General features: G+C 34.1%; 1 protein-coding gene across 1 annotated transcript in view; it reads left to right on the top strand.

Moving 5' to 3' along the window:
• The window catches only part of PDE3A (phosphodiesterase 3A), a 247,103-nt gene that overhangs the window by 148,779 nt on the left and 84,234 nt on the right, over positions 1–14,090 (top strand). Inside the window, exon 2 of the mRNA XM_014457540.2 lies at positions 563–613. Within this exon, the coding sequence (XP_014313026.1) occupies positions 563–613 (51 nt within the window). The remainder of the gene's footprint in view (positions 1–562; positions 614–14,090) is intronic.

Raw genomic sequence — 14,090 nt, 5'->3', positions numbered from 1 at the left:
CATTTTTTGTATATGGTTATCAAACATTTTTTAATAATGTTCTAAGGTATATTATTTTTTGTTGCTATGTGAATAGTGTCTTTGTCATTACATCTACTGAAGTCATGCTGTTATATGGAGATGATAATGTATGTAAACATGATGTATAGTCTACCTTATTAGTGAGCTAGATTATTAGTGGCAGGAGTATTCATGAGTAGTGAGTGTACTGGACTCTTGCACGAATTTCATGCACCAGGCTTCTAGTATGTAAATAAAGCTTAACATGGTTTAATGTCTGTTCAGGGTGTTTCTTACAATGAACTGTAAAGCTGTCCATTAGCAAACTCTTTTTGTCACACAGTGATATTAAAATATCTTCATAACTACTAGCAGTTGAAATATTACCTATTAAACCAGAAGTTTATTACTTCATGTATGTTCATTTATTCGTGATGACTATTTAATACATTACTATTAAAACATACATTTCAAAAGCCTATTCTTTAAAGAAAGAGTAAAAATATTTGCCATGTAAAATAAGTATCATTTAATTTACTGTAATTATTATATTATCTTACAGCTCATGGGGCATTCAGAATGGGACCACAAACGAGGGCCAAGAGGATCACAGGTAGGTTATTTTCTTTTTCTGTTTCTTTTTTGCATTTTATTTCTTAACACTTTGAGCCATGAGATTTCTAAAACTCAAAAAAATAATAAGAAATAGAGGAAGAGGCAAAATAATCATGCCATTTGTTTTTACTTAAGTTAGCTATAATTAAAGTCTGGTTTCAAATCCCAAAAGCAGAGGCAAGTGTATTCCTTCTCAGAGCTTTCTGGTATCCCAGATTGGCTGTGTTTTTATGAATGTAGATTTTATACGCATCTTGTCTCTGCCAAACACATTTTGATCAGCAACTCACTCTCTTGATTTTATTCACTTCCTTTGATAATTTTCTATGTATTTCTTCTTTTCTCTATCTTCCTGTGTTTGGTTAAATATTTTGAAATATAATCAGACTAAACCCTGAACTAATTACAGATTTTGTCTGTAAATTAACTGTCTTCATCTTAGGGAAATAGAAAGATGAAAGGACCTATTATTTTGAAAAGAAACAAATTCTAAACCTTTCTATATTACCAGACTGTTTTCATTGTCTTACTTGATGTCTTAGGCAAGGAGAAAAGCTTCCATGACGCATTTATGCTTTTTAATGACCTAATTAGACAATGTGGATTTGTTTTGCTTCCATAATTACTTTGCCTGACAGAATAAAGGCTGAGTTTTTAGCTTCAGAAAATTATCTCTCCTCCCAAGATATTTTGTGAAGAAATATAAAAATTATTTATTTCATAGCAGCCTGAGTTTATCTGATGATAAACATGCCAAATGAAAATGAAGTAGATGGGACGTGTTTACCTCTGCTGCTCACATTTTGCACTTGCCACTAAGAAATATGCTTAAAAGAGAGTTGGATGGGAGATACTGTCTATGAAAGTTCATTATGGAATGTGAGATTCTCCCAGGTGTTTGACAGCACTGACGTGGACCTATGCAGTGATTAAGTTTGCATGGTTAACTATTTAATTTAGGTCCCTGGGAAAATAAAACCAAGTCAGTCAATTGTTTCCAGTTGTTATTCTAATAGCTGTGGTTTTATTTTTGTTCATTATCAATTTGACTAGTAAATCCAGTTAAATTTGGATTACCCAGAAGAATTTATGCCTTGCTTTTTCCTACCTTTCACTTCTTCTCCATTTTCTCTAGCAGCAACTCTCCCTCTGTCCATATCATAATACTAGAGGCCTGATGCATGAATTCATCCACCAGTGGGGTCCCTCGGACTGGCCAGCAGGATTGGGCCAAAACCAGCTCTCTGGCATCCCCCGAGGGGTCTCGGACTGCAAGAGGGTGCAGGCCAGGCCCAGGGACACCACTGGTGCATGATCAGGGCCAGGGAGGGATGCGGGAGGTTGGCCAGCCAGGGAGGGGCCACGGGAGTGTTCCAGGGCGTGTCCGGACTGTCTCGCTCAGTCCTGATTGTCTGGACCCCAGCAACAAGCTAACCTACCAGTCGGAGTGTCTGCCCCCTGGTGGTCAGTGCACATCATAGCTAGCAGTTGAGCAGCCTTAGCATATCATTGGCATATTACACTTTGGTTGAACAGATGACCAGATGACTGGACACTTAGCATATTAGGTTTATATTATATAGGATTTTAAATCAGAATATACTGCAAAGTCATTAATGAAATGATGAAATTAATGTATGTTAAAAACTTTGTGATTCTAAAGCAATAAAAAGTAAAGATGAGCACAAGTAAGAAATGCCACCATGGTTTCTGGTTAATGCCATCAAAGACATTTTGATATTCAAACATGCCAAGTTACTTGCTTATGACATGTCCCTTCAAAGTAATGTAATGTTAAACTTGTTTAATATTTACTCTTATCATGACCTATTTGAATATGTTATCTTCAGGTTTGGATTGTCAATATTAATTGAAAAAATTGTTATAAAAGTACAGTGTTGTGTTAACATTAAGCATAAAAACCCCAGAATGAAAGTTTTTAAAAATTCAATGTATTTCACTTAGCTATAAAACTTCAGAATTCTACATACACTCACAAAATATGTTCATAAATAACGTTGATTATATTTAAAAGGTTGAAATGGTTCAAAACAGCAAAAGCACTTAGAACATTCTTGCATGAATTACCATTATCAGCATCAAGGTCTTTCTTAGACCTCTCAACTAGCTAAATAACTATTCCTAATGTAGTTCACCTTTGCCTCACTTTACTTCAACTCAGAAAAAAAATTATCAAGGTAAAAAGCAAAACATGCACCAAAAAATAAAAACAATACAGCTACAACAAAAAACTTCGGGGGGAGGGGATTTCAGATAAATAAATTAAGCATTGAGTAATAACTTCTTATCTAATTGTAATTTTCATTGGGGGAAAATACATTGTATGTATGTTTTAGATGATTGATTTTTTTAATCTTGCTATATTTCCTTGGACTATAAGTCTATCAAAAGCCTTTCAGCAATTCCAAAGGAATTCCAGACAGACTGGATTTGAACACAGATCTCTTAATATTTTATTAATTCCCCAAGGCCTTGCTCAAATTCCATCTCAGTTTAGTTTCAATGAAGACAGATTTTAAGCACTGACTACGTGTAGAGCACTATTGTAGATATAACTTTGAAAAAAAAATTGAATGACAAGGTTACTGCTTTCTAGAAGCTCAAAAGTTATGGTTGGAAACAGAGCAATACTTAAACACAGTTGTTTGTGTGGGAGATAATACAACAATTAATAAATAATATGGCAAGAATAAACTTTTTTGCAGACTCACAACTGTAAACCTCCTTTTGCGCCACTCTGTATATAATTTGCATGTAATTCAGACTAGCAGATGTGATATTAAATATATAAGCAAACTGTGATAGGGGCATGATGTCTGATCATCAAGAAATACCTAGTAGAAAGCAGACAGCTGTTACAGATGTGAGAGGTTGGACTTCAAGACAAATTTTAATCTATTTTACTTGATTCAAAAAACACCAATATGTGCCAGGCATTTTTTGAGCCTTGGAGGAGTCAAAAATGAACTAAACAACGTTGGCCTTCAAAAGCATATAACTTTATCTAAAGTCAGCCTGACTTCAGAGGATAAAGGAAAAAATAAGCTAGTATTGAGGGCATTAATCATTACCAGGAGAGAATAAGCTTCCCCTGGCTTTCCCCCCGACATGCTTACTAAATAAGAGATTGTGTCAGATTTGACCTAATCCTCCTAAATTATATCATATGTGCATTATCACAGAGGATACAAAGGTGTACCTTTCATATCAAATCTTTCTGATTTTAAAAAATACATATATTGCTTCAAATAAAGTCTAACATTTAATTGCTTATGACTCTTTAGACTCAGCAAGAATTTAAATTCAAATGCATTTATTTACTCTATTCTCAATAATTTTCATGACATAATTTGTCAGCTCACTCACATCTCTCAGACTGATTCTTCTTTTTTAAAAAAAAAAAAAAAAAGAATGTTCTTTCAAGTAGTAGATCATCCAAATTAGGGAAGATGCTAAAGGATAAATAAACTTCCAGCAGCATGCAGAACTCCTTCATCTGGCAGCATTCCCAGTAATACCAAATGAAGTCAGGGGAAGAAATTCTCAGAAGGCAATTAGTTGGATTTTTTTTTCTTTTAAATTCTTGAGGAAAAGTTTTCCAGTGGGAAGTTGAGAGAGGCAGTAGAAAATTTATCTCCTTTGAAAAGCTAAAAGTGCTGGGTCGGGCAGTGGGGGAGGTTCCACAAAGCCACTAATTTACTTATAACTTAGTTGAGGGTCTTTGTAGGGAAAAATTACTTCAAAGTGTGAATTTGTAAATTTCCTAACATTTTAATGTACTAGGAACAAGCTGGCCCTTATGTGTCCATAGTTAGAGACTAGTAGGTTCTTTAGTCATTTAGTGTATTATTGATGACTTACTGACTTCCAGCCAGGCCTTATCAAATAGACTTAAGACTTCTTATAGAAGAAACAGCTTTTTCGTTGAAGTATTGCATGCACAATAGAAGAAGATAGCTGAACATTCTGGTGGGGAAAATGTTATTAGATACATTAGGCTGTCAGTATGCTTAAAAAACATGGCTTTCATTGTCTACCATGTATTGGAGTCTCCAAATAAAACTAGAAATAGAAGCACCTACCTAGGTAAGTTAGCTTTTGCAGCACTATTTTTAATCTCAAGGATGAATTTCAGTGGGAAGTTATACTTCAGTATCCTTTCTCCTTGGGTATTCAAGAGAAAGAGTCTGTCGATAACTAGTTCCTAAAGTTGATGAACCTAAGGATTTGCCTCTTAGTGGTCTAATTTGGTGACAGACCAGTTCTTTTCTGGGTTAAATAATTTGTTTCTGAGAAGACAATGTGAAGAGGAATTTAAATGCCTTCAGACTTACCTAGAATAACGCCATATACATTTATTAAAGTTAACTCCACTTAATACATTTAGAAATACAACCATCCAGATTTCCCAGAAATGTATTCCAATGATTAATGTGAGTAGAATGGGAGTCCATCATTACATTTCCCAAATGCCCTATATTTTGCCAAAGAATAATTCATGCCCTAGATGCAGCTTTTTCCACAAACATAGTGCTTTTCACTTGCACTTCCTTCTCCTTTTTCACTTTTTCATATATAAACCTAACAATTGTTACTGCTAGTTTAGAAATTGTTGCAATAATAATTTTATTTTTTGGTGACTCTCCAAGGAAAGTTTGTTTTTCTTTCTTTCCTTTTTTTTTTTTTTTTTGGTTGTTGTGTTGTGAAATGTGGTTGAGTTTTGTTTGTATGGGCAGGGATCACACACCAAATATATATGGGTTCTACACATCTCAGGAGAGGCCTTGTAATCTCATACAATAGTGCAGGAAAGGAAGGACCTGGTAGTTTAATACTTATTGAAAGACCCTCTTGTCTTAGGGACTATGGACATCATTCACATGATATGTGCTCTGCCTTGTGTTTGTTTTTGTTAAAACCCACCCTTCTGCTACGTGATATGAAGTAAATTAAAAAAAATTGCATACCCATTTTGTTCATTCAATTCTTCTCTAAGTATTTTTAATTTAACCCATTAAGCAGATCTACGCTGTTGGGCAATCTTATTTACTATCCACCCCTCATCCTCTGAAATTGTTTTGAATCTAGTTGTAGTTTAGTGTTATGTCTTTAATGTGCATTGACAAACTTTACATGACACAGTCTTGGAAAACTTGTCCTGGTGAGAATATTTTTGAAAATGTCCACAGCACCCACAATGTCAGGAGATGCGGGGACATTTCTCTTTGCCTTTGTCCTCGGAGATGAGAAAATGGTGTTTCTCGTTAACAACTGAACCCAGGGGTTTATTACCTTTCAGGCATCCTGGTCTCTCCCCAGTAGATGCCAGCAGCAAACTCCCCATCCTGCATTGTGATAATGAATAATATCTGCAGACACTATCAAGTGTACCCAGGAGAAAAAAATGGCTTTTGGTTGAGAACTACTGAGAATACAGCATACTGTCTTTGCCATGCACATAGGAGATAATAAGTAATTATTTACTGATTAATTTGACACTTCATATGGAAAAAATGCTTCTCCAAGCATTTATGCTTTCATGCTTTCAGGTGCCATCTTTACATCTGCCAAACAGTAATTTTAAAGAGCATATTCATTTCATTGTGAGGTAGTTTACTCACAGTAGAATCATGTCCTAGACAACTAGGAGGAAAAAAATGCACTCTTTCCACACTCTAAGCATTCAAGTGATTCAGAGGAGCAGCCTAAGAGAGAACGTGGCTCTGGCCAGGCAGTGGTTGCACAGAACACATGATTCAAGTGAACTAATGGATGACCTTGATTAAGTCACTCTTTATTAAAGGCTCTGGTCCCTCTAAAATGGCATCGATGAACTGGAATCAAACAAGTCCACAGAAATAAAAGCAGGAGTTGCCACTAGCATTTATGCACCCCCTTGCTTATAGATTAGTAAACATGTTTAATACTTATTGTATGACCTTTTCTTGGGGACTGTGGATATCATTTCTATGACACATACACTGACTATGCTTGCTTTTGCCAAGTCAGAACCTTCTGGTACGTTATATGAAACAAAATGAAGAAGTGAAATAAGCATTATAGATGACCAGTATTTATCTGCAGGAGCAGTGAATAGCTTAAGAAATAGTCATATTTACTAAGTGCACAGAAGCATACTCTGAAAAAAATAAAAATAATTCTAGCACTGTAAGCCACAAGTTGTTTCTGACCACTTTTGCATTTTCATCTTTAATTATATTTTTAATATATTTTGATGTAAACATTAAGAAACTTAATGCAAGTATTTTGCATTTAAATTATGTTGCATTGAAGTTCCTATAAAATATAGACATTCTGGAAACTAATCTTGCAGCTCTAAAGTTTTGCTTTCCACTTGCTAGAATAACAGAAGAAAGATATGCTAACTTGCAATGTTCACTTTATCTTTGAATTGCAATACCTGACAAAAGGAAATAATTTTTACTGTGTGCTGGGTGATTTTATGCACTTTGGCATACAGTAAGATCTTGTTGTTCATTAATTATAAAACCACTAGAGGCCCAGTGCACAAGATTCGTGCACCCCTAGTGGCTGCTGGCTGCCAGCTGCCAGCCGGGGCCTTCCTTAATTCCGCGCCACCCCGTGGTGGTCAGCACACGTCATAGTGAGCAATAGAACTCCCGGTCAGTCAAACTCCCAAGGGGACACTTTGCTTATTAGGCTTTTATATATTAGATACTCTAAAAAGAAAGTTTGGGAGTAGATTTAAAAGTTTTTATTCTACTTATAGATAAAACTTATGAAAAAGGATTGTGCTGAATATTATGATTTTCATAAGAGACAAAAATCTAAGACTAGGCTATACTGACTAGAACAACTTATCAGATAGAGTGGTAGGTGAAGGTCAAGTGAGGTTAAAAAAGGTCCCAGGACAGTTAGAAGGCCAGTTAACTAGAAGGTGTAAATTAAGGTAATGGAAATAGGAATTGGTTGATCTGTTTAGGTAAATATGGACATCTGTTTTGATATACTAACAAAAAAGCACCAAGACGCCGGTTTTTGGTACCTTCTTAGTGCAACTCAGAAATCTGGAGGTAGTGAATATATTTATTTAATTTCTTAGTAATATATCCAGGATATATGTAAAATATGCATTTCTAATATATAACAGTCTTATTTATGATATAGGTATTTTTCTTTCATTCTACAGGACAGACTAAAAGGTTATTTAATGGCACCCCCACTTGATTTTATATTATTATCATCAAAGCTACTGATTTTTTACAAAGTTTTACATTAGAGAATGAAGATTGCTTGTCAGTTCCATTTTCAGCATAAATTGGCTGTCCCATTGTGCGTAGAATGTAGCCCTTGTGGGAAAATTAGTGAAGTAACTGGTGCTGATAATTACAAAGCAAAATCCTGGACAACATTAGAGATATGTGTGAACTGAAATGATCTCAAAAGTCACAAAGATGAAGCTTCTTGTCAGCTTTGATTTTCCAGATCATAAAGCATATTTCTGTTTTTGTTTTGTTTTGCTTTTGTGTATGTGGTGACGCCTGATGCAGTGACCAATTTCTGGAAAACTCTGAGTGTTACAAGTTAAAGCTTGCTCTTATTGGAAGTCTGCAAGTTATCAAACTTGAATCAAAATAGTTTGCTTACTGAATCCTGTGGCCCCATGGTTAAATACTTCTGGGTGACAGTTCATACTTGGATCTCTACGACTCTTTCCATTTTAGAATTTTGTAACTATGTACTTTTCAAATCATTTTAACTCCAAGTCCACAGAAAGTTGTTTAGACAGTGATATACACTTAAAAGATCAATTTTAAAAGTTTTGGAGGAAAAAAAAGATCTCAGAAGGCAATTGTGGATGAGACAAACATGGAGCAGAAATTTCAAACGTAAACCAACCTGATTACTCAGGAAGATAAAGAAGTGCAAACAGATGTAAAAGCTCTAGTTCTCACAGGATTGGGAGCAGGGGAATGAAAAGAAGTTATCTATCAAAGATAATACAGAAGAGACCTCAGGGGGAAAGGATTAGTAAATAGAGAAGATGACTTCATGAAGCAAGATAAAGACCTTCAGGGCCATGTTGAGAAAGTTAGAAACATACATAAAAGCCCTTTGATTCTGAGCATTGTGATTTGGTGATGTGTTATGTCGTAAACCCAGTTTTACTGGTCATTACCCCTATTCATGATTAGGGTGACTCTCTGCCATAACTTGTTGACAATTCTCTCGTACTTCAAAAATGTGACCATATGATGCATGGTTATTGTATTCTTTGGTCTTTATGATTTTTGAAAAATATTCTAGTGCACCAAGTAAGTTTGTGAAAGCTAATCGCAGGACATTTTGGTTTTCTTCTTGATATAGAAATAGAACATGACTTTAACTAAGTTTTGCTAAATAGCATAATCCCAGTAGTTGGTTTTATTTTATGCTGAGGGTGGCAACCCAGCACAGAGTGGATTTTTAATAAATATTTGTAAAATTCATGAAAACATGTTAGAATTTATAAATTTGGAGTTTAATTCATTCAAGTAAGTTTTGAAGAACCAGTGTGTCTTGGGAAAGTTTCTATTAATCAATATAGAAACGTAGAAACCTTCTAGGACTTAGTGAAGTGACTTCTAAAGTATAAATAATACAGGCAAGCTTCTGTTGTTTTATTTATGCTATTTCTCTGCATTTGAGCTTTCTATTTTTAAGTATACAGGTAAAGTGAGAGCTCCTCATTTTAATATCTATAATGCCATATTTCAGGGTGAACTCTAAAATGATGTTAGGGTATGAGGAAAACTTTTCATGTTGATATGAATTAAGAAGAAGGTAGAATTTAAACATATAGGTTCCCATATAAGAACATGTGTTCCTCTCATTCGCAAGGCCACTGTGACTCCTCCCTCCCTCTGTCCCCTTGCTCTCATGACAAGGGCTTTTTAAGCACAGGAGTGATGGTGTCTCACGCAGCACAGGGATCTGAAATTTATATAAGGACTTTAATAGAAACCTATGACACATGATGAGACCAGGCTTTTCACTATTTTTTGCCATTTATTTGGCTTAAAACCAATGGAACAAACTGAACTTGGCATTACTATTTCTGTTCAAAAAAAAGAAAAATATATAATTTTACCATTTCTTATGTTTGGGTCTTGGCACTGTGTCTTTTGTTTATGGAAAAAGACAGGAGAGGAAAATGCATTATTTTAACTTCACAAGATAAATAATTATACTAAACTGAAATATCCTCAAAAAGCATCTTTTCTTTTTCTTTCTTATTATAATACAAATAGCTACTTAGTGCAAGCTTGAAATAAGAAGTAATAGTAATATCTTCTTTAACATTATATGTTTAAATGCATCACTAAGATTACATTGTATATATCCATTAGACTTGAATTTGTTTCTGTGCCTATGCATGAATAAAGGGAAGCTTTCATTTTATTATGGATGTTACTATTTCCTCCTGACAAATTCTTATAGCAAGGGGAAAAAAAGCATTTAGATTTACTTTCAGCAAAACATCAGGTCACACTTATTGTTAAGCCCCCTTATAAGGGCTTTCTGGACATTATAAACTACTTTAAAATGTTAACTATTCTTACCTAGAGTGACTTTCTACAAATACTAAGGAATAATAGGAATATAATTAATGTATCTGACTTCCAATTGTTTAAATAATATTTTATTTTTATCATTTTGTGCACTGGTGGTCATGAAAATTTTAATTGGTAGATGCAGTATAGGAAGTTTTTTCTCAGAATGAAAACAGTGTATTATACATATTATGTGCATAGCTGAACTTAAAAGATGTTATGTTACATTAAGTACAAAAACGTTTAAACCTTTCTCTCTTTTTTTGCGTTATAAAATATTTCAAACATGCAGCAAAGTTGAGTGAACAGTGTATAAAAACCATATTCTCCCCACGTAAATTTAATAAATATTCACATTACACTATGTTTGATTCAAATTTTTTATTAATTGATAGATGATTGCTTGGAAATATTCACAATGTATACCTTTTTCTTATTAGAAATGTGCTTAGTTCAATTTATTTCATGGTATTTGATGATGTGGGAATTTTCAAAATATGAAAATATTTTATAGAATATGGAAAAGAACTAGAGAATATGAAAAAGATTTTTCAGGGATGCAAGCAAGATGTTTGTTTGTTTTTAAAGCAGAGCACATTGATAAATATGTACTCATGTAATATCTACTTTAATACCATTTGCAACAAGCTATTGTATGACTACTATACTAACAAGTAAGTATCTCAAGATGAGTCAACATAAATACATGAGTATAGTTAGAAGCATGCCCTATTATAAAAATAAAAATTCTTAATATCAAGATATTAATAAAATAAGAAATTTTATTAACTTAAATATTCTATTCCAAAAAGATTAGCGATTAGCTGTGGTAACCAGATTTAAAATATTTTGAAATCATGTGTTATGAATGGTAGCCAGATCACCTTCTTAAAATCAGCTTCATGTAAGGAAACTATAAAAGAGGAAACTAATATTATCATCAATTGCTCCAGTGTGTCCTAAAAGTGTTATTTTCAATACATATAAATATTTAATGGTTATTTTAAAGCTTAAAAGATTAAGATGTTCTATGTATTCTTATTTTAAAAGTTTATTTGATCATTTATGTGGGAGTTAAGTTTACAAATAGTGTATTCATCTCTTCTTTCATAACCTTAAAGGGTTGTCATATTTGCATACATAGAAGAATAGTTTTTACAGATTAGAATCAAAGACTAAAACAAGAATTGTAAAACCCATTATGGTTTAACTTTTTCGTCATTGACTAATATAGACAAAAGAACATACACTTACATTTTAGCATTTAAAAATGGGATATGTAGCTAATGTCTAAAATAATACAATAAAGATATCAAATGTATTCTCATTTAACTCCAATTAAAATATTAAACTATGATGAAACTGGAAATGCGAAAATAAAGTTTTGCACCTAAATTTTTCATAAAATTCCAGCATGAACAGTGTCTGCATATTTGTTTATAAACAAACGAAGAAACAGAAAGTAAGGCTTGAAGATTTGGGTTGATTTCAAGCCCAATATCATATGGCTTTTCTAACAGCAAATACTGTCTTGGGCTTTATTAGCAGTAGTATTTATGGTATACAGAGCAGAGATTAATTCAATAAAATGTTCACTGGCCAGATGATACCTGAATGGTTGCAGTCCATTCTGAATGTCAGATTTCAAGATGGGTATTGCAAAGCTAATGCACTCATTCAGAAGATCAGCATGCTTAGAAACAATGTGGGAGGAAAGAAACAATTATGGGAGGAAAAATAAGTGATGTCATCAAAAGTGTTTGGATATAGAAGGGAAGTAAGATCTTTTTCGATACATAGTCCTATAAGATACTATTTTGGACAAATGGATAGAACACAGTGCATACAGTCAGGTTCAGATTTTGATTGCATATGGGGAAGACATTTCTGGTGATTCAAACTGATTTAGAAATAAAAATAAAATAAGGCAATGGTTTTCCTGGATATGAAGTTGTTTAAATGATGATTATGTAGGAAAGTCAGTTAGAGTAGGAGAGCCTGCTATATGAGAGTGTGTTTCCTGATTGTTGCTGAACAGAGATGAGTAGCCTAAGATACTAAAATCTCAATCTTCTAAATGAGTGTGCCACAGAGAACAGTCATGTAGTTGTGCTGTGTACTTGATGGAAATTTTCAGATATAGGTAAACCATAAGTTTTAAGCTCAGATCTAGACTGTATTCTTCACAGAGTAGAATGATCACTCTTGAAGCAGTTGTTCTCAGGGTTTGGCAATACCCATTCTACATTACCTGAAGAGTTTATCAGAGATTCTAATTGCCAAGAGTTTAAAATGGAGCTAGGAAATCTTCCTTTTAAGACATTTCCCAGATGATGTGAAGAGTGTCCATATTACTACATCAATGACTAAAAGGAAATGGTGATTAGATTTCAGTGCCTAAAATAATCTCACTTTTGCCTGGAATTCTAGAATTAGACTGAATTATTTTTATTTTTATTTCTTTGCTGTTAATACTTTATTATGCCATTGTTTGCAATTTATTTAAATGTATGTGTTTGGCCTCCTCTATCAGAATTTCAAATCCTTAGAAGGAGGGACAAATATAGACATACAGCACAGAATTTAGTATCACACAGACCATGGTTCAACCCATGTTTGTCTACTTTTAGCTGAGTGAAGTTGGACAAGGTGTTTAAGATCACTAACCTTCACAAATTATTATTATAAGGATTAAATTTTTTTGATGTTGAAAGGTTTTATTTTTATTTTATTATTTTATTAAATTTATTGGGATGACATTGCTTAATACGTTTTTATTACTTCTCACTCATCTATAAATATAAAAGGCTAGTATGCAAAGTGTTCCCACGGGAGTTCAGGGAGACCGGGAGTTCTATCGCTCACTATGACATGCGCTGACTACCGGGGGTGGTGCAGAATGGAGGAAGGCCCCAGCTGGCCGACAGCAGCCAAAGAAGGGAGGCCCGGCCAGCAGCCAGAAGGCCCCAATTGGCCCTGATCACCAGCCAGGCCTAGGGACCCTACCCATGCACGAATTTTGTTCACCAGGCCTCTAGTTCATTTATAAATTATAGAAGCTTTCATTTGGTTATTGATATTGGTCATTTATTAGTAAGAATGAAGCATAATGAGAATAATATTTTATGACGAAGTAGAGCAAAGAAACCAAGGTACTGAGTACTAGAGTTGAAAGATGGAGAAAAGTCTTGAGAATTGATGCTGAATTCTCTTCTCCCCACTTCTGACATCAGGGCAATATTTTATTCTACTCCAAGGAGAGCCATTCATACTGTAATCTGCATGGAGGATGCCTCCTAGATTGTGCAGTGTACAACATGCACAGCTGCATACATTGCCCTGTTAGCCCTTTTTAAAAATTTTTAGTTAAATGTACAATTTTATGATGCATCATCTGTATATTGCATTGTGACTTTAATTCCCAAAGTCACATCTTCTGTCACCATATATTTGACCCCTTTATTTATCCTTTACTACCATCCTCCAACCTCCCTTTACCTCTGTAACCACCATACTGTTGTCTATGTCTGTGTCTATGAGGTTTTGTCTGTTTCTCTTGTTCATTCATTTATTGCTTTCAATTTTATATCTCACATATGAGTGAAATCATATGGCTCTTGGCTTTTACCATCTGACTTATTTCACTTAGCATGGTATTTAGCACTTTAAATCTACACTCATAACAATATGCTTATTCTAAAACCTAAACTTGAATGTGTCACAGATTAGCTCTCAGGGAAATGACACAAAGTCTTTATTTTCTGACCCCTAGCTTTCTGCTAATATCAACCCCCTCTCTCCAAAATACACTAACTTTTCTATACCTTGGAGGACCTCTTGTTATTTTACTCTTCTGTGTTTTTACAAGTGTGTTTTCTC

The sequence above is a fragment of the Myotis lucifugus genome, unplaced genomic scaffold (assembly GCF_000147115.1).
Source record: "Myotis lucifugus unplaced genomic scaffold, Myoluc2.0 scaffold_78, whole genome shotgun sequence".
Taxonomy (NCBI): domain Eukaryota; kingdom Metazoa; phylum Chordata; class Mammalia; order Chiroptera; family Vespertilionidae; genus Myotis; species Myotis lucifugus.
The sequence above is the reverse complement of the archived record's forward strand: the minus strand, read 5'-3'. Positions and strand labels throughout refer to the sequence as shown.